We start from the raw sequence: 20,500 nt of genomic DNA, 5'->3' as shown, positions 1-20,500 counted from the left end.
AATTTTGCTTTTTTGTTTTGGGAGCACACTCAGCAACTCTCAAGGGTCACTCCTGGCTCTGAACTTAGGGATTACTTCTGGCGGTATTTGGGGGACCATAGGGGGTACCGAAGATTTAACCTGGATAGCCTGCGTGTAGCAAGTGCCCTTCCTTCTATGTTATTGTTCTGGTTCCTAATTAGTATTATTTTAAATAATGCCTTGACCAACAGTGCAAGTGTTTGTTAAGTACGTATGGTCTGGGACTGGAGAGATGGTACAGTGGGCAGGGCATTTGCTTTGCATATGGCCAACCCAGGTTCCATCCCTGGCATCCTATCTGGTCCCCTGAGCCCTGCTAGCAAGCAGGAATTAGCCCTGGACACTGTTGAGTGTGTGTCCCCCTTCCTCCGCCCCCCCCAAAAAAAGCCTGTTTCTGTTTTCAGACTGGTGTTCCTCTTTTTTCACTTTGCAGTTCATTAATCAGTTACTCGGGGTCGTTCCTTTGTCGACACCGACGGAGGATAAGTTGGCACTGCCCGCTGACATCCGTGCTCTGCAGCAGCATCTGTGTGTGGTGCAGCTGACCAGGTTACTCGGCTTGTACCACACGATGGACAAAACGCAGAAACTGAGCACGGTCAGAGAGCTGATGTTAAGGTACCAGCATGGACTGGAATTCGGTGAGCAAACCCAGAGTGGGCAGAGCCTTACAGGTTAGGGCCCCGCTACTCAGCATCCCCTGCTGGAGTGCGTCCAGCTGTCCCAGGGTGGCTTCTCAGGGACGCCTGTGCCTAGCTTTTCGTCTTCTTTCCTGGTGTACTTCTCGTCCTCGGGACTTCTGTGGGTTCCCACGAGAACTCTCATGGACTCTCACGGTGGTTTGTGATAATTGTCACTTTTGCTGCTTACAGTCCCTCGTACTTCTAAGATACAGACTGTTTAACAAACAGGAATATCATAGACTGTGAAAGAAATGGAGTTTTGGAGTAGTCTTATTTCTAAATGAAAATTCCTGCATGAAGCCACGTCACTGGATGGCGTCAGTGTCTCTTTAACCGCATCCCCAGATTTTCTGGGGCCCAAGCTTAGTAGGGAAGAGCTGCCCTGGTGCGGGTGCCCTGAGTGTCATCCCTGGGACCCGAGCTTAGTGGGGAGGGGCGTCTCTGCTTGCAGGTGGCCCTGAGTGTCACCCCTGGTGTGCACACACAGTGTCCAGAAAGCACAATGTCCAGTGCAGTAATGTGCGTATTTAGCTGAGCTTAGTCTTGGCCTTGTTGTTTCATGTAAAACCCAAGCTTGGCATTTGTCCTGGGACCCTTGGCGTCTCTCCCCAGGGCCCCCTGCTCTGCCCGCGTGTGGTCTTTCCCTCTGAAATCTTTGCTTCACGGCCTAAATGTTTTTTCCGGATTTTATTTTATTTTATTTTATTTGCTTTTTGGGTAACACCCGGCAATGCACAGGGGTTACTCCTGGCTGCTCATGCATTTAGGAATTTCTCCTGGCTGTGCTCAGGGGACCATATGGGATGCTAGGAATTGAATCCGGGTCGGCCGCATGCAAGGCAAACGCCCTACCCACTGTGCTATTGCTCCAGCCCCATTTTTTTCCAGATTTTATTCTGTCCTACTGTTTTCTCCATCCTGGCACTTTTCCTGCTTTAAGACGCTCCGGGGCGGGGAGGGGAGGCTGGAGCGATAGCACAGAGGGTAGGGCATTTGCCTTGCACGCGACCTGACCCAGCTTCAATTCCCAGCATCCCATATGGTCCCCTGAGCTTGGCCAGGAGTAATTCCTGAGTGCATGAACCAGGAGTAACCCCTGTGCATCGCTGGGTGTGACCCCCCCCCCAAAAAAAAAAAAGCGGGAAAAAAAAAGAGAAGCTCCTGGGGCTTGTCATGGTTGAACAAATACTAAAAAGTGATTTTTTTGTTTGTTTAATCTCTTTTTAGGAAAATCCTGTTTGAAAACTGAATTGCAATTTTCAGACTATTACTGTCTCCTCGCTGTCCATGTGCTTATTGACATATGGAGAGAAACAGGTAAGAAATAGTGATTTCAATTTCATTCTCTGATTTTATTTATTTTTTTTTCCTTTTTGGGTCACACCCGGCAATGCACAGGGGTTACTCCTGGCTCTGCACTCAGGAATTACTCCTGGCGGTGCTCAGGGGACCATATGGGATGCTGGGAATTGAACCTGGGTCGGCCGTGTGCAAGGCAAACGCCCTACCTGCTGTGCTATTGCTCCAGCCCCTTCATTCTCTTCTTATTTATAAATCTTGAGACCATACAATCCAGTTATTTGAGTTATGACTTAGATTTTTCTTTCTCTAGTATTTTTTAAAAAATTTTTTTATTTACAGTTACAGAGCTGTTCAAGCTTGGTTTTCAGCCATACAATGTTCCAACACCCGTCGCTCCACCAGTGTCTCCAGTTCCCCGCACACCCTTCAACTCATATACTCCCACTCCCCACCCCACCAGCTCGTCTCCGTGGCGGGCACTTTCTTTCTTTCTCGAAACCTCTCTCCTTTTTCTCCAGGGTTCTTGTAGAAAAATCCAAGTCTCCAGTTACCTCCCTGAAATCTTAAAACAGTCCTAAACCATTGACACTTCTTTCTCCACATTCCTGGGTAATGTGTCCTAACTGTAAGCTGCCTGTTACAATGTTACAGTCAGCGGGCTGATACTCTCCACCCTGGGGACCATCTGCTCAGTGGACACAGCACAGACGCTGGGCTCCCAAGCGATGTTGAGGACCACAGCGAGCGTTCTTCCGCCAGGGTGCCCCTGTTCATTGCAGGAGCCTCAAAAGGGAAGAGAGAGGGGAAAGAATGACTTTTAAAGTTGAAATAATTATTTGATAAAATGGTGTATATATATATTTGAGAGGAAGATTGAAAGGCGAAAAGCTTGTAGTAGTAAAATTTAAAAGTCAGTGCATGGAAATTTTAGCCACTTTTCCTGACTGTAGAGGGAGATTATAAAATTCAGTGTAAATCATACCTTTCCAACTTCCAAAAGGCCCTCAGATTTTGTGTGTGTGTGTGTGTGTGTGTGTGTGTGTGTTTGAGTCTCTCTCTGCCTCTTTTATAGATGGAGATAAGTTTCTCACACTAATGGGAATCACTTGTGTTTTTACTGTTTTTGGTTTTGCGGCCATACTCGGCGATGCTTGGGGTCTACTCCTGGCTCTGCTCAGGAATCATTCCTGGTGGGGCTTGAGGAGACCATATGTGGTGCAGGATCTAACCTGTGTTGGTCACGTGCAAGGCGAGCTCCCCGCCCACTGCACATTCTCTCTGGTCCAGAGATAGCACAGTGGGAAGGGCATTTGTCTTGCATAATCAAACTTGGGTTTGATTCCCTGCATCCCATATGATCAGTCACTGCCAGGAGTGATTCTTGGCTGCAGAGCCGGGAGTAACCCCTGAATATGCTGGGTGTGACCCCAAAACAAAAAAACAAAAGTAAAAAAAAAAACTCTCCAATTTCCTGAGCATTATTAGAAATTTTTTTCTTGTTAATAAAAACTGCATTAATGGGGGCTGGAGCCATAGCACAGCGGGTAGGGCGTTGTGCCTTGCACGCGACTGACCCGGGTTCGATTTCCAGCATCCCATATGGTCCCCTGAGCACCGCCAGGAGTAATTCCTGAGTGCAAAGCCAGGAGTAACCCCTGAGCATCGCCGGGTGTGACCACAAAAGCAAGAAAGATGTAAGGAGGCCGAGGGAAGCAGGGAGTAATCTGGGGAGAGACGCAGAGACAGTTTGCGGGAGGTCATGTGCATTAATGTCAAGAGGTACATAAGGTTTCCGTGTGTGGGTGTTAATATAAATTGTTTAATTATCTCAGTTTTTCGTACAAAGGTAGTTTGGGGTGTTGGATTCGGTTTTGTTTTGGGTTAGGAGCCACACCTGCTGATGCTCAGGGTTTACTCTTAGTACTCAGGAAGACTCGGCGGTGCTCAGGGGACCGTGTGGGATGCAGTGGATTGAAGCTGCGTGCAAGGCCAGTGCCTTCCCCGCTGCCCTCTCACTGCGAATTGAATTCTCACTCTCAGTCATACACAGCAAATGCTCTACTCCTGAGCTACGTCCCTTGCCGCACTGTTTTAGTTGACATGTGTAAGCATTTGAATTTTGATAGGCCGGGAGAAGTTTTATCATTTTAGTATGGTTATTCATGAACAAATCGGGTTTTTTTTTTTCCTGTGCTTTGGGGGACTTTTGGGCCGCACCGAGCTGTGCTTAGGAGCTGTTCCTGACTCAGCTCAGGAGAGGCTCCTGGCAGTGCTTGAGGGACCGTATGCTGTGCTGGGGGTCAGCCCGGGTCGCCTACGTGCCAGGCAAGCACCTTAACTCTCGCACTATCTCGCCAGTCCCTGAAAGAGCAGGTTTCCTTCCAGTTGTCCTTTTGGGCATCCTGCTACTAGAATTTCATACGGAAGGGCGATGTCTTAATTATAGCGGGTGTTAGAGAAAGCCTGTCCAGGGAAGTTTGCTGGGCCCTAGTTCTGAGTGTCACTAGAGGGTCCATAGCTTTTCTCTAGGAGACCTGGCCGCTGGATGTACTGAGGTGCTCTTGTTCCGGAAGTCCCTGTTTTGTATCAGTTTCCCTTCTCGAAGCTCACTGGCGCGTCGGGGTGATGGTGTCTGTAATCTGGTTGTACTCCTGAGAAACGTGTTCAGACCCTGCGCTCATCTTCCGGTTGCAGGTGATGAAACGGCTGTGTGGCAGGCCCTGAATTTGCTGGAGGAGGGACTGGCGCATAGCCCCTCCAATGCCCAGTTCAAGCTGCTGCTCGTCCGGATCTACTGCATGCTGGGGGCTTTCGAGCCCGTGGTGGATCTCTACTCCAGCCTGGACGCCAAGCACATCCAGCACGACACCATCGGGTGGGTACCGAGGGTGCCCTCAGGGCCCCGCCCCAGCAGCCGCCTCCCTGGGAGTCAGGGGTTTAGATTAGATAGTAGTCTGTCGAGGTCTGGAGCCATAGTCCAGTGGGGAGGGCATTTGCCTTGCACACAGCCAACCTGGGTTTGATCCCCGGCATCCCATAGGGGCCCCCAAATACCTCCAGGAGTAACTCCTGAGTGCAGAGCCAGGAGGAACCCCTGAGCTTTCCTGGTGTGACCTGTAGCACTGTCCTCCCATTGTTCATCGATTTGCTTGGACGGGCCCAGTAACATCTCCATTGTAAGACTTGGTGTTACTGTGTTTGGCGTATTGAATATGTCACGGGTAGCTTGTCAGGCTTTGCCGTGTGGGCACGATACTCTTGGTAGCTTGCTGGACTCTCTGAGAGGGGCGGAGAAATCGAACCCTGGTCCGCTGGGAGTTTGCCCTACCCGCTGTGCTATTGCTCCAGTCCCTGGTGTGACCTAAATGCCGAAAAAAAAGTAACTTGTTGAATGGAATGTTAAGGTGATTTCATAAGTCCTATCATTTTGTGGCATATCTAAAATTTGCACAATTTAGAAATGGTAAAAGTTTTCAGAAACATGCTAAAACAACTCTATACTTTAAATCCTTTTTCTTTTTTTGACATTTTGGGTCACACCTGGCGATGCACAGGGGTTACTGCTGGCTCTGCACTTAGGGATTACTCCTGGCGGTGCTCGGGGGACCATATGGGATGTTGCGAATCGAACCTGGGTCGACCACGTGCAAGGCAAACACCCTACCTGCTGTGCTATCACTCCGGCCTCTGACTCTTTTTTCTTGGCTCACGTTCTTTTGAACCTTGAGGTTAAGGTTGATGATAGACTTTACTTGTTGGTCTCAGAAATCTTCCTGTGCTCTATCTTTGGTTTCTGGGCCGCACCCGGAGGTTGTCAGGGCTGACCCTGACTCTATCTCCCCATCTCTTGGGCCCCCAAAGATCCTTTCTCAAGCAGGTGTGTTTCCTCCTCTGCTAGTCTCAAAACTCGTGTTTCGTTAATTAGCAACATTTAAGAAGGATAGAACTTTGTCTTCCATGAAACTGAATAGCTTTACTTTTTTTCATTTTTCAATGAGAGTGGCCATTCTTTGGCAGGACGCTTCTTGCTTTTCTCTATGGCTGGTCTTTTTGCTGTCGGATTTGAAACGTGTCTGCCACTAGAGGTGACCCGGTAATACCGTTTTCCCCGCCTTTCTTCCCCCCAGTTACCTTTTGACCCGCTACGCTGAGTCCCTCGGCCAGTATGCTGCTGCATCCCAGTCCTGTAACTTCGCACTCAGGTTTTTCCACTCCAACCAGAAAGATGTAAGTACGAAAAAAATGATTGATATTTTTGTTTTGGGGCCACAGCTGCTGGTGTGGAGGGGGCTGTTCCCAGCAGTGCTCGGGGGGCCCTGTCGTGCCGGGGTTAGATCAGGGCGCCGGCCTGTACAACCATCTCCCGGGCCACCAAGAAAAGATCCTTTCTAACATGATTTTGGGCTGCTTAAAGAGCACCACTTGGAGAGCATCTTCCCAGTGTCACTCGTGCTCGGGCATGGGCCACTGTGCTGTATTATAGGTGTCCTTGGGCTGTTACCGACTAGCCATGTGGGTTTTTTTTTTTTTTTTTTTTTAGTTTGGGGTTTTGGGGCCACACCTGGTGGTGTGTGGGTGCTGCCGAAGAGGCACAGTGCTGGAGCGGGCTCCCTCCTGCCTGTCTACTCGAGGCCCCGGGTCACTGGTGGTGGTTAGAGTGAGCGTGTTTAATAGAGCCGCGTAGAGGTACAGTTAACAGTCAGACTCAGTCTGGATGCCTCTCGGGTCTTTGACTTGAGTCTCTCACTCTTGCTCTATGTGGGTGGTACTCGGGGACCCGGCAGAGCCAGGATGGAGCCCTGGGTCAGCCCTTGGCAAGTTCTTTGACCCATAATCTAGTTTCTCTCTTTTTCGGGGTGGGGGGTGCTGGTGCCACGCCCAGCGATGCTCAGGTGACTCCTGGCTCTGCACTCAGTAAACCTGGGTCGGCTGTACTGTGCATCTCCAGCCCCAAGTCTTTTCAGTGGCTCTGAGCGATGGCCTATAGTTTATAGCTATGTTAGAAGCCATTTAAAATCCTGTGACAGTGGCTGCTCTCTGCTCTCTTGATGCATTTCTGTTGTTTATCAGTTGTCATCTTCTTCGCCAGCAGCTAATGAGTGCAGGCACGTTTTCCTCAGATGATAAAATTGGCCAGTTGACAGACATCTGAAGAAACCTGTCACTGGCTTTTTCTTTTCCAAAGGAGCAATGAATACCGAGGTTCTTTGTGCCATTTGAAAGGAGAGGATTTCCACCGTATTTTTTACCACAGACTTACTTTTACCTGTCAGTTAAACTGAAGTTTCTAGTCAGTCAAGGAAATTACGTGGATAGGTGCATTTCTTGCTGGCCCCTGCCTACTTGGTTCTCTTGTGCTGCTTAGGCCCTGGAAGTTGACCCTTCCAGATGTCTGCCCACAGCCATTCCATTTGAATGGTCCAACAGTGAAGGAACCTGGCCAGGAAGGTGGTTTCCTCCTGGCAAATAGAATCATTCAAGCCAGACCAGGAACCCTGACCGGAATGTTGGGGCTTGTCTGCCGTCTGTTTAAACGGCTTGTTTTTAGGTTTTGGTGTTTGAGCAGGAGTCGCCTCCAGCGCGTTGCCCCAAGCTCTCGGGCAGGCTGGAGCGTTTCTGAGCAGTGCCGGGGGGCTGCTTCTCAGCTGTTACTCTGGAAGAGCTTTAGGGTCTGCCCCAGACGAATGACCTGTGAGGGGCAGTGAGCCGCTGTCCTCCTGGCCTCTCGCGGGGCTTCCTCCTCCCCCGTCCTCAGTGTTGCTCTGGTCAGGTCGCCTGGTGCCATGGCTTGACCCCAGAGGAGGGGACGCCCTAGTCTGTCTGCCCATGGTGCTGGGTGGCGCATGGGCGGCCCCTTGGGCTCTGACACTGAGCGCGAGCAGACAGTTGAGACACTGGTTCCGTGTGTTGTTGTGTTTGAGGATCGTTGCTTACACTTTGTTTTAAAAAAGTGTCAATGGCAACAAAAAGTGTTATTTGAATAATTAAGTCTCTGTATTTCTAAAAAGGGCTTACACAGTTGATTCACCAGAGAATCCTCTTCAGAGTTGGGTTTTTCACCTTACTTGCTTTTTGTGTTTTGGGCCACTCCTGGCTCTGTCCTCAGGGGACAGCCACAGGCAGGCAAGCGCCTGACCTGTTGGATTTTCGCGCTCTCCAAACTCCGGTTCAGTTTTGTTTCTGAGATAGCCTTTTGCCATGGGGTCAAGCATGTAAATAAGGGATTAATCCAAACCTACTGGCAAGTTTCTCATCAGTTTGTAATTCTTCAAAAGTATTCTGAAATCACCTACTGCTCTTGATTTGGTCTGTAAAGACACATTATTTCATTGCAAATAAAAGTGAAGCTTTAAATTTTCTCACCCCGTAAATACTATCTGGAATTGATTTGGAAACAAAATATACCACATTCACCCAAATCAAGCCAAGCCAACACTATATATTGTATGTGGGAAAAGAGGCCACCCCAAGAGCACTTTTGAGAGAGCTTTTGTATCTTGTATTTCGCTCATGGTTGGCTGTGGCAGGGATCCATGTGAGTACGTGTGAGCCATATTCACTCACCGGTGATGTTCCATTGATCTGGACAGATACTCATAAATATTATTTACTGTGGGGTTTTTGAGCCATACTCAGCTGTACTCAAGAGTTACTCCTGGCTCTGTGCTCAGGATCACTCCTGGTGGTGCTCAGGGACCACATGTGGTGCCAGTGATTAAACATAGGTCATCCACATGCAAGACAAGCGTCCTACCCATTATTCTCTCTCTCTCTCTCTCTCTGTCTCTCTCTCTGTCTTTCTCGCTCTCTCTCTGTCTCTCTCGCTGTCTCTCTCTCTCGCCCCTATTTTCATTACCACTAAGAAGATTGAGTTAACTAATAGTTACAGTGAGTGATTTGTGGGGAGGCAAAAAAAATTCATAATACAGCAAGGTAAAAACGCTCTTAGCCCTGGACCCTGAATCCTGCTGGCGGACAGTGGAGAGTGTGGACCATTTCCTTAGCGCTGTGTGAGTGATCCCGTGGCAGTGTGAGGAAGCGCTTCTCTAAAGTTCGTGCTGCGCCCTGCGTCTTTTCCCCTTAGCTTGGGGATCCAGATGTGTGTCAGTTCTCACTGAGCTTTCAGGAGGACTCAGACACCCTTAATGGAAAAGCTGTGGTTTGCTTTTGTCAAGCGTTGTTCTGTGGAACTGAGTTACATTGGGAAGGTCTAAACAGGAGTTTCTTTTCTGGAAAAGTTATTGGTAGGTGTCGTCTTACCTCTAATAGATTCTGCAAATTAGGGCTGGCTTTTCATGTCTTCCAAAGTTATGTCTATGCTTCTAAAGTTACCTATAAAAAGCATTCGTGATTTCATGATGATTATTCAGGGGGCCGATGTTCATATAATTTTACTAATTTTTGCAGTGACCAGGGTTCATCCATATAGGGTGTGAATAGTTCCTTTGTTACATAAATGATATTACAGATAGTTTTTGGGTACTTGGAAACCTTTCAGGTGTGTGTCCCAGCATTGCCTGCATAGGGTGTCATTTCTCTGGGCTCTGGGGCAGGTTTAGCCTCGGTGCTGTGGGAGCCGCTGATGAGGGCAGGGTTGGCTTCAGTGCTGTGAGAGCTGCCCGGCCTTTCCTGACCGGTGCAGGGTTGGCCTCGGTGCTGGGGGGCCCTCGGACTCCCCTGTCTGCTGCGTTAAAGGCCTTTCTGGGAAGGGGCAGACAGCTGCACTCGGCTTCTCAGTCTGGTAAAGGACCTTTCCTTTTTGTTGCCCTGTATGTTTCCATTTTAAAAGCTGTTCCCCTTTTTTCTAAAGAGGTATCCTATGCACCACTCAAATGAAAACTGCCTTTTCTTGATACGCTGGGCTTCTTCCTGGAGTCAGAGCAGATTTGGGAGTGTGACTGATAGATTCGACCCGATCACCAATGTCTCCTCATCCATTGCTGGATGTAGGTTCCTAACCAGCTGGTTTTTGTTTCAAGCTCTGACTTCCTGTTGCAGAGACTGCCAGGAGCCTTGCTGTGGCCCCCACCAGAGACCGTAGCTGACGTGCGTGAGTGCCTTGGCCTCCGCCGTGGCCGTGCCTTTGTCCTTTAAGCAAGCTAGTAGGTAGATGAGCTTGTACAGACAGTCCTTCTTTAAACCTGCAGGATCACAAGTAATCTTTTTAATTTTCTTGTGTCCGTCCGTCTTTAATTTCTCCAGATCCTGCAGGCAAACAGCTCGCCGAGGTGTCCCATGGGGGTTTAAAAGCCGCTTCGAACGCAGTTGAATTAGCGCCCGTGGCGCAGCCCCGCGGCCTGCCATGAACCCTGCGAGGCTGTGTATCAGAGGGTACGTTGTTGACTATTGGCCTATTTTCCTACTGGGCAGGTGATTCAGACACGACTCAGGTGGGGGCACAGAGACGGACTCTGGGCAGACATCGGCGCCTGGCGCTCTTGGCCCTGCCCCACGGCTCAGGCCCACATCCCGGGAACGGTCTTTCCCAAGCTTCCTGTCTGCCACAGAACTTCCGTTCGGAATTCTCTAGCTTGCCTCTGTTCATAGCGTTTCATCCTATTTCCCAGTCAGTCTAGTTCAGCACGTGGGCTGAGTGTTCTCGTCATTGTGCATGGAATTTTCCAGCAGCGGTCTAGGGGAGTTTGGACGAACAAGGAATCCTGTGTTGGAAGTCTTTCTGTCCTCAGGATGGGCTCGGGTGAATGCTCACAGGTTCTGCGTCGGGTGTCTGCTGTGCCGCTGTCTTGTGCCTAGGGCCCTGTGCTTGGGACGTCAGCTTCGGAATGAATAAACTAAGCCTAGGAGCCGCCTCTCTTCCTCTCTGCGGGAGACTCTCACCGGGGCTGGTGGGAGTGTGGATAGGTTATTCTGATGCTCGGGGCATCTTCACGTAAAACCACAGCTTATGTTCGATGCAGACAAACATGGAGTGGTATCCCTTCCACCGATGGCACAAACCACATTTTGACTGATGTAGTTAAGCCTTTAGTCACCTTGAATGGAAAGGCGGCTGCTGAAAGGAGTGCTGGGGGCAGCAGATTGTGGACCGGCAGGAGCAGTAAGAAGACGCCCGACTCAGGAGTAGGAAAGAAGCGAAAGAGAATTGAAAAAATGTTCTTGTTGGGCGTCTCCTTAGGGTCTCAGGGGCCACGTGTCCTGCAGAGCCCGGGGTCCCTGTGGGGCCGGGGAGCAAAGCAGGGTCAGCTGCTGCACTCTCCTTACTCCTTACTCCGAAGAGACTTTGGCTCCAGACCTGACCTCAAGAGCTCAGATTCAGCCTCTTCTAGTTTGAGTGTTGTGGGGTTTGGGCTGGCAAGGTTTGCTCTCATTGATGGATCTGCGAAATATTTATACCTTGGTGATGTCTTTCCTTCCTTCCCAGACCTCAGAATATATTATTCAAGCTTACAAGTATGGTGCGTTTGAGAAGATCCCAGAGTTTATCGCTTTTAGGAACAGGCTGAATAATTCTCTTCATTTTGCACAAGTTCGCACTGAGCGGATGTTATTAGACCTTCTACTTGAAGCAAATCTGTAAGTATTTTCAAAGGGTCAGAGCCTCTGGGTGGGGAGTGAGTGGGCCTGAGCTTAGGAAGGCTGGCGGGAGTCAGGGAGGGGAGGGGCAGGGAATGAGCCTGGTCGTGCCTGGCAGTTGCTGGGGGCCCCGCCTCAGTTGCCCACTGGGATTGCAGTCGTGGGTCTTGGGGAGGTGATACTGGTGACTCCTTTGGTTTGGAAGACACCTTCTCTCTGTGTAGCACTGTCTGTGTTTGGTTCTGTTTCACCCTTTAGGAGACTTTACTTCTTTTGGTGTCTTGATCTTTGGGCCACGCTTGACAGTGCCCAGGAGCTGCTCCCGACTCTGACTGGGGGTTGTTCCACCGGGACCCGGGGGACCATGTGGTTCCAGGGTCCAAACCCCGGGCCTCTCCCGCATGTAGACATGTGCTCGGCCTTCTGAGCTGTCTCTCCATTCAGCTCTTACTGGCTAGTAGCAAGTTGGCCACGGCTGACATGTTCCCCTGGCTGTTCTTCCCATTGAAATAATGTGTAAATATGTCTTCTATGTCACAGATCAACCAGCTTAGCAGAAAGTATAAAGGCAATGAATCTTCGGCCGGAAGAAGATGACATTCCATGGGAGTCCCTGCGAGATAACAGAGACCTGAACGTTTTCTTCAGCTGGGATCCAAAGGACAGGTGACTGGCCTCACTCTCAGGCTCGTTTTTACAGAGTTGGAGGGAATCTGTGATTTGAAATACAACTCCCACCCCCCCCCCCCCAAAGAAATACCGTGTTTTCTGTAACAAATACAAAGTGTAGGCTCTTCAAATGAAAAAAATCTCATCCCAGTGTTGGGATTGAGTGACTAGAAATTCAGCCATCCAAGCCAAGTGAAATCGTACTGGAGAGATCGCTGTGTGGGGCACGAAATAGAGCAGGGGACAGAATCACACAAAAAGGAGACTGGGCTCTGCACTCAGACGGGTTTCCAGAGGGAACGTGGAATGGGCCTTCAAAGGGTCTAGGGATCTTTGTGGACCGTGGAGGGATCCTGGGACTATGGTGGTGGGTGAGCGGGCCACATGCAGAGGTATGGAATCGCTCAAAGCACATCCTGCTGACTTGGCTCAAATGAAGATAGAATTTTAAAAGGTCATGTATTAAATATTATAGCTCTGGGACCGGAGCACTAGTACAGCAGGTAGACACTTGCCTTGCATCCAGTTGACTTGGTTCTGTTCCTCACACCACATGTGGTCCCTGTGAACTGTCAGGAGTGATCCCCGAGCATGAGCCAGGAGTAAGCCCTGAGCACTGCTTTGTGGGACTCCAAAACCAAAAATTAAAACTATAACTTCAGAGATTCTGGCAGGGGGAAAAATGTATGCATGTGCACACACGCACGCACACACACACACACAAATTTCAATTTTTCAGTCATTTGAATTAGCTGGGGGTTGGGGGTGTTGCTCGGGGGAAGGTGCGGGGCTACACCGGACCTTCCGGCAATCCCTCCGACTTCATTGGAAATGGTTTTGGTTTTGGTTTTCAGGTTGTACTTGCCATGCTCAGGGCTTGGGGATTTGAACCAGGTTTGGCAAGCATTAAGACAAGCACCTTAAAATTCCTGGACTGTCCAGCCCTTGAGTTTTTTGGTATCATCTATTTTTATTTATTTTGGTGTTTGGGCTTTATCCTGGCTGTGCTCAGGGATCACTCCTGGTGGTGCCGGGTACCCTCTGGGATGCCAGCAATCAAACCCCGGTTGGCCACGCGCACGGCAAGTGCTCTGCCCATTGTACTATCTAGCCAGCTCCTATATTGTATTTCTATCAGAAAAACTTGTCGCTTAGGACAGAATGACGTTCCGGTAGGTGATGTCTTACATTTCTGTCTTTTGGAGGCTGGGGCTCCCAGGTGGTATGCGGCCCTGGAGCGACCCTGGGGGTCTCATTCAACAGGATCTGCAGTTGATAAGGAAACAGTGCTGCTCGGGACATCAAGGGCTTAGGGGGCCTGTGTGATGCCGGAGCGTGTATCTGGGTTGGACCCGGGCAAGGCATGCTCCCTGACCCTGTGCTTTGATCCCTGTAGCTCACATTTTCAATTTCTGGGGTCCAGTTGTGTCGGGAGTGATTTGGGATGGTCCAGAGTCGCTCAGCTGAACTGACAGCTGGAACCGTTCAAAGCCTGACGGAAACCCGCAGTAGAAGGTCTCGAGGTCGCACACAGAGTACAGGACAGGCCGGGGCTGTGTCTTTCAGGGATGTTTCTGAAGAACACAAGCGGCTCTCCCTAGAGGAGGAGACCATATGGCTGAGGATTCGCTCCTTGACGCTGAGGCTGCTCAGCGCACTGCCGGGCCTCAGCCACCCCGCCGAACCCAAGAACTCGGAGAAGACCACAGAGAACGGCGTGGGAACTGGCATCGATGTCCTGCGCGCGCTCCTGCAGCAGCTGGAGGCGGCCCTGGAGAAGGGGGTGCGCTTCATCGAGAGAGAGATCCAGGTACGCGGCCACCGCTCACGGGCAGAACTGGGACTGGGATTGGGGATGTGGCCTGGAGACGCCTCTGGCCACGTGTGTGCAGAGACCTGGTCTCACCCCCACACTACCCTCCCCCCACCTCCCCTGCACTGCCCTCCCCCGCCCTCCCCCCCCACTGCCCTCCCCACGCTCCACCTCCCCGCAATGCCCTCCCCACCTCCCCCCACCTCCTAGCACTGCCCTCCCCACCCTCCCCCCACCTCCTAGCACTGCCCTCCCCACCCTCCCCCCACCTCCCCTGCACTGCCCTCCCCGCCCTCCCCCTCCCCACACTGCCCTCCCCACGCTCCTCCACCTCCCCACAATGCCCTCCCCACCTCCCCCGACCTCCTAGCACTGCCCTCCCCACCTCCCCCCACCTCCCTACACTGCCCGTCCCACCCTCCCTCATCTCCCCACACTGCCCTCCCTCCCTCTCCCCTCCCCACATGCCTCCCCCACCCTCCACACCCCCTGCTGCCCACCCTCCCACTCTCTTCCTCCCAACTCCTCTACATTGCCAGGTATGGTCTGAGGATCCCCACCTTAACACCTGAGTGTGTGACCCTACAACAATATAAAAATAGGAATTTGTGTGTGAATAACAAGAATACATTTTCCTGCCTTATGGAATTTACAGGAAAAAATATATATATAGGTAGAAATTGCCCAGATACTGAAACTGGAAAGTAAGGAAAAGGGAAATTGAGTTCGTAATGACTATGAGCAAATTGACAGGATTTTTTTTTTTTTTTACTTTTTGCTTTTTGGGTCTCACCCGGCGATGCTCAGGAGTCACTCCTGGCTTTGCACTCAAGAATCACTCCTGGCGGTGCTCGGGGGACCATATGGGATGCTGGGAATTGAACCCAAGTCGGCCGCGTGCAAGGCAAACGCCCCACCCGCTGTGCTGTTGCTCCAGCCCCTGACAGGACATTTCTGTTTTGATGACTTCAGTTTTTTGCTAGCTGCTCAGCAGTCAGTAAGGCGTGTTTTCTTGTTTGGTTTGATTGCAGGGACATGTGAGACACATCACATTTTCTTTCTTTTTCAGTACCCTTTCCTTGGGCCCGTACCTTCCAGAATGGCCGGGTTTCTCAGTTCCGGCTGTTCCCAGTGCCAGACCAGCTCTTTCCACCTCCTGAGTGATGTTTATGAGCTTGATGTCAACGGCTTAGGTAAGTGCGCATGCGGCCTCGGGTTGGACCGGGTCTTCGTCAGTAAAAAACTCAGTCAGCGCATGAACATAACCACAGGTAGCTTGACACACTTGGGAGGAAGGGCCTGGAAGGCATCTGGGGCCTAACGGGATGACACAACCTCACGCCAGAGGTTGACAGCTCCCAGATTTGTTGAGGTCGGGTTGGGTGTAGTTCTTTACTCAGAGTGAAGCCGTAAATGTGGAGCAGAGAGTGTCCAAGCTGCCAGGCCAGTGAGAATCACAGATGCCCTGGGAGACGGTGTTTTTCAGCCCGGGGCAGCGGCAGGAGTGCCAGGTTCCAGCCCCAGCTGGGAACTGTTGTCTTTTTCGAGGGCTGCTGGGTTTTGGTCACTTCGAAGCTGTAAACAGTTCTGGCCCGTACAGAATCTCAGAATGCCTGCGTGTTTCTTTTGCAAAACTCCCCTGTCCTCCATCAGTGTGCCTCTTTGGGTATCTTTGGGTCTTAAGAGAAGAGAGAAGGGCCTTACCTGTGTCTTGCTTCCAAGGATTGATCTTGGCTTTCTCGGACGAAAAGCTCTGGGATCACTCCTGGTGATCTCAGGGACCATATGTGTGTGTGTGTGTGGGGGTGGGTTGTAGACTTGATGGCCCCCAGCACTGCTTGGAAGGGTCCCATACCCCACCCGCTGCAAAAGCTTTTTAATGAAAGGAATAAAATGAATTGAAAAGTTTTTTTTACTGTTATTCCACTTTAGAGGATACAACGGAGATCCAGGATCGAGTAGAGAACAGTCTCAAGTCTTTATTAGAACAGTTGAAAGGTGAGTATTCTTACTCCGGAGTCCCACGGAGTATCTGATTGTCTGATACTTCATTTAAAAATAAAAACTTGGGGACTGGAGAGATAGTGCAGCGGGTAGGGTGTTTGCCTTGTACGTGGCCGACCCGGGTTCGATTCCCAGCATCCCATATGGTCCCCTGAGTGCAGAGCCAGGAGTGACCCTTGTGCATTGCTGGATGTGACCCAAAAAGCAAAATAAATAAAGATAAAAACTTGGAGGGCCAGAGAATGTAGGAGATGAGGTGTCTGTGTACGCTGTTCACCCCAGTTTGATTTCTCATACTGCATATGCTCCCTGAACACAGAGCCAGGAATAGCCCCTGAGCACTGCAGGGTGTTGCCCCCCTCAAAATAAATAATAATGTGCAAGAGGGCTGGAGTAATAGCACAGTGGGTAGGGCGTTTGCCTTGCACGCGGCCAATCCGGGTTCGATTCCCAGCATCCCATATGGTCCCCTGAGCACCGCCAGGGGTGATTTCTGAGTGCAGAGCCAGGAGTAACCCCTGTGCATCGCTGGGTATGACCCAAAAAAGCAAACAAACAAAAATAATGTGCAAGAGGATTTGAAAATAATTACGCTTCTGGCTTTTTGTTTTGATCTTTTGGCCCTGCCCAGCTGTGTTCAGGGTTCCCCCTGGATCTGCGCTGAGGGGTCACGTCACTCCCAGTGGGTCTCAGGGACCGTGTATGGGGCTGGGGCTGGGACCAGGACCGGCTCTCCTTGGCTGCTTTCATTCTTTCAGTCTGGTTTGCAGGCTGCCTTGCATTCTGTTTGTTGGAGCCTCCCAGGCAGTGCTCAGGGAGCCTGCGTGATTGGAGTCAGGGTCCTTGAGCACACAGTATGATCCCCTTGCTCTTGGGCCCACCCTCAGCCCCATCGGTTACATTTTGAAAACATTAGAGCTTTTCAGGTTTTGGAGAGCAATTGTTCCTTTAGTTTTATTTGTTTGTGTCCCCTGAGATCCTCGCCGGGCCTCTCTGTCCCACTCTGCAGCGGCGGGCGTTTGCCTTACTTGGCTTTCGAGAGAGCTTGAGAAAGATCCAGCTTGGGGCTGGGGAGAGCGTGCAGCGGGCCACGTGCAGACCTGGGCACCGCCAGCCCAGTCTGACCCCGGCACCAAGTTAGGTCTCAGCACTGTCAGGCGACTCCTGGGGACAGCTGCCACGCCGCCGGGAAGTGGCTTCATCGTCGAACATATGCTTTGCGTGTGGGACCCCGGGTTCATCCCTGGCACTGCCGAAAGCAAAAAGGGTTTCAAAAAGGATATTCTTTGGTGTTTGTTTCAGTGTGGGAGAACAAAAGGCATTCTTCAAGTAACCTTAAATGTTTATTCTTTTTAGAAACAAAAATGATTAAAACTTATATATTTTTCTGTTCTCAGATGTCTTCAGTAAATGTAAAGGTGACCTCTTAGAAGTTAAAGACGGTAGCTTGAAAACACATCCTGCTCTTCTAGAAAATCTAGTCTTCTTTGTTGAGGTATGTTTTTGTTCCCTTCCTTAAAATTTTTATTTTCCTTAATTGTATGTAGGACAATTTTTTAAAAATAACAGGGCCAGAACAATAGTACAGCGGGTAAGGCATTTCCCTTTCACATGGTCAATTCAGGTCAACCTGGGCTCGATTCCTGGCACCCCATATGATCCCCTGAGCACCACCAGGTATGCCTCCTTCCCCCAGAAAATATAGACAGTAGACACCTTGGGTCTGTGATTTAACCTACCAGTCCTTAATTTTGTTAATTGTAATTTTCTTAGCCATCACTTTCCAGAAGTACCAAGAGAATTTCATTCACTATATTTAGGTAAAACTTTTTGAAACTTACTGTCCCTCCATACAGATTTCTCAGATTTGATACAGATCTAGCTGTTTCCTGTTCCTTCTTCTTTTGACTGAACTATGTGTTACTTCCTTCAGTTTCTTGTTGGGTTTTGGGGAGGATTCGGTGGGAGGTGGATATAGGGCCACACTCACGGGTCCCGGGGCTGTCCCCAGTTCAGCATTCAAGAGCCTGAGCCCCAGTCCTCTGAACCATCCTGTCCCCAGTGCTCAGAGAGTCGCCCGTGCCCATAGGCCCTTTCCTGCCCTCCGTCCAAGCTACTGCTCGGGCGCGGGGTGCACACACATGGGGCTGTGATGGAGGGGGCGTCGCCGTCAGGTACTGCTTAGCGTTGGGACACGGGGCCATATCTGGCACCGAATGCCGACCCTGCTCAAGACGCCTTTTTGTTTCTTCGTTGGCGCTGTGCTGGGGCTCGACCAGGTGGCCTCAAGAGGCGCCTGTTTCTGTTGTATTGCTTTCCTTTGCACCCCTCTCTGTAAGTTTCCCTAGGGCGCTGTTCTCTGTCTCGAGAACTCAGTTTCTGGGAGGTAATGAATGGCCACACTCCTGAGTTCAAGGAAGTTGTTCAGGTCTGCAGGAAAGGCAAAGGTGGGAAGGTCGACAGGGAACTTTGGGATGTTAGGGGCCAGAGCAGTAGCACAGCAGGGAGGTCACTTGCCTTGCACGTGGCTAGCGCGGGTTTGATCCTCTGACATGGTCCTCTGAGCCCCCAGGAGTGAGCCCGGAGTACCAACAGGTGTGGCCCCAAAATAAAAAGAACTTTTTCTCGCACCGGGGCCTGGTGATGCTCAGGGGACCATATCCAGGGCCGGCAATCAGACCCAGGTCGGCCTCGTGCAAGGCAAGCGTGCTGCCTGCTGTACTGTGCCTCTGTCCCCAGAATTGGGATTTTTTTCACTGAGTGTAAAGGGTGTTACCAGATCCTGCTCTTTTAAGAGCGAACGGGTTTAAGGCTGAGAGAGTCAGAAGACTTGAAGATTTAAGCCTGTAACTATTATTTTACGAAGGTTGGGTCAGTGTGACAGCAATAGAAAGAGGCAAAGCTGAATGAATTTGTGTAGAACTGTCAGAATTCCTTGGTTTAATCCATTACCTTGAGCTGATTCTGATACTGGCTTCATTTATCTCTTTCTGATTGGTGAATTTGCGATTTTGTCTTTCAGACTGTTTCTATAGTCCTTTGGGTCTCTAGTTACTGTGAGAGTGTCCTGCGGCCATATAAATTAAATCTACAGAAAAAGAAGAAGAAGAAAAAAGAAACCAGCATCGTCATGGTAATGAGGGCTGGGCTGTGGTGACCGTTGGCTGCCGTCTCTTCCCTGTGCCCTTCCTGTCGTGAGAGACCTGCCACACTCCTGCTGCTCCCACGTTCCCCACCACGGATTGCTGGGCCTTTTGTTTCGTTCTGTTTATTTTGGGGCCCAACCTTGCAGCGTTCAGGGCTTCCTCTCGCGGGACTCGGGGGTCGCGCCGGATATGTGCAAGGCGGATGCCCTCCTGTCTGCCGTCTTGCCGGCCCGGGTATTCCCTTTTTGGTTTTTGGTTTTGACTCACTTGGCCGTGGTTGGTCCCGTGATGTAGAGCTGCTTTTCCTCCAGTTGAGCCCGTGTCTGTATCCTGGCCCATCTGCTAGTCAGAGCTCTTCTTCCCCGGGTCTGTCCTTACAGAGACGCGTCAGTCAGGCCTCGCCTTCCTAGTTGATCAAAGAGGTGGGGTCATACTGAGCAGTGCTGGGGCGGAGGGCCCGTGGGGATGACTTTAAACCCGGCACCTCTACTGTTGGAACCACGTGTGGTTATCATTTTGGTTTTGGGGGCCACACCCAGCAGTGCTCAGGGCCTGCTCCTGGCTCTGTGCTAAGAGATCACTCCTCCCAGACTTGGGGGACCATATGTGTGGGGTGCTGGGGTGGAACCTGGGTTGGCCATGCACAAGATAAGCTCCCTACCTGCTGTACTATCGCAGTGGCCCCATGGTGTAATCTTTCAGAAATATTTTTGTTCCAAATAGTAATTATTACGAATTTGGGATGGGGAGAACCACCAGCCCTGGTTTTCTGGAGGGTACTTGTGGTGGTGCTGGGCGACCAGACAGCAGGCACTGAACCCGGGGCTCCTGCAGGCCATGCATGTGCTTGGACCTTGGAGCCTTCTGCCTGGCCCCCTGCTAGGGGTTTTTGTGTTTGTTTTTGTTTTGCTTGTGAAGCAAGAACGTTTTTATTGGAACTGTAAGTATGAGGGGAGAGAGAGGAAGAAGTGCACGTTGAAGATCGCACACAGGCTTCTCCAGAGTGGAAATAGGCGAGCAAAGACACATGGAGACAAGCCAGTGAGATGCCTGTGCAGGGACGCGGGTGGGGGAGCGGCCCGGTCTGGACCTGATAGAGACGAGCTTCGCCACATCCTTCTGGTCTCGTTCCGAATGGCCGTTTGACCAGGCAGTTACAGAAGTCAGTGCCTTTCTTTTTGCTGGTACTTGACTTGCTGTTTTTACTTTGAAGCATTTAATCTTTTTGGAATTTATTTTATTTTATTTTTATTATTATTTTTTTTTTTTGAGTCACACCCGGCCAAGCACAGGGGTTACTCTTGACTCTGCACTCAGGAATTATCCCT

General features: G+C 50.6%; 1 protein-coding gene across 1 annotated transcript in view; it reads left to right on the top strand.

Moving 5' to 3' along the window:
• NAA25 (N-alpha-acetyltransferase 25, NatB auxiliary subunit) overlaps positions 1-20,500 on the top strand; it is a 45,933-nt gene that overhangs the window by 20,153 nt on the left and 5,280 nt on the right. The window contains exons 12-22 of the mRNA XM_056107124.1: positions 455-662; positions 1,932-2,021; positions 4,701-4,881; positions 6,134-6,233; positions 11,389-11,540; positions 12,081-12,206; positions 13,776-14,019; positions 15,092-15,215; positions 15,955-16,020; positions 17,424-17,521; positions 19,049-19,159. Of these exons, the coding sequence (XP_055963099.1) occupies positions 455-662; positions 1,932-2,021; positions 4,701-4,881; positions 6,134-6,233; positions 11,389-11,540; positions 12,081-12,206; positions 13,776-14,019; positions 15,092-15,215; positions 15,955-16,020; positions 17,424-17,521; positions 19,049-19,159 (1,500 nt within the window). The remainder of the gene's footprint in view (positions 1-454; positions 663-1,931; positions 2,022-4,700; positions 4,882-6,133; positions 6,234-11,388; positions 11,541-12,080; positions 12,207-13,775; positions 14,020-15,091; positions 15,216-15,954; positions 16,021-17,423; positions 17,522-19,048; positions 19,160-20,500) is intronic.

This window comes from Sorex fumeus, unplaced genomic scaffold (genome assembly GCF_029834395.1).
Source record: "Sorex fumeus unplaced genomic scaffold, SorFum_2.1 ptg000155l, whole genome shotgun sequence".
Taxonomy (NCBI): Eukaryota; Metazoa; Chordata; class Mammalia; order Eulipotyphla; family Soricidae; genus Sorex; species Sorex fumeus.
The sequence above is the reverse complement of the archived record's forward strand: the minus strand, read 5'-3'. Positions and strand labels throughout refer to the sequence as shown.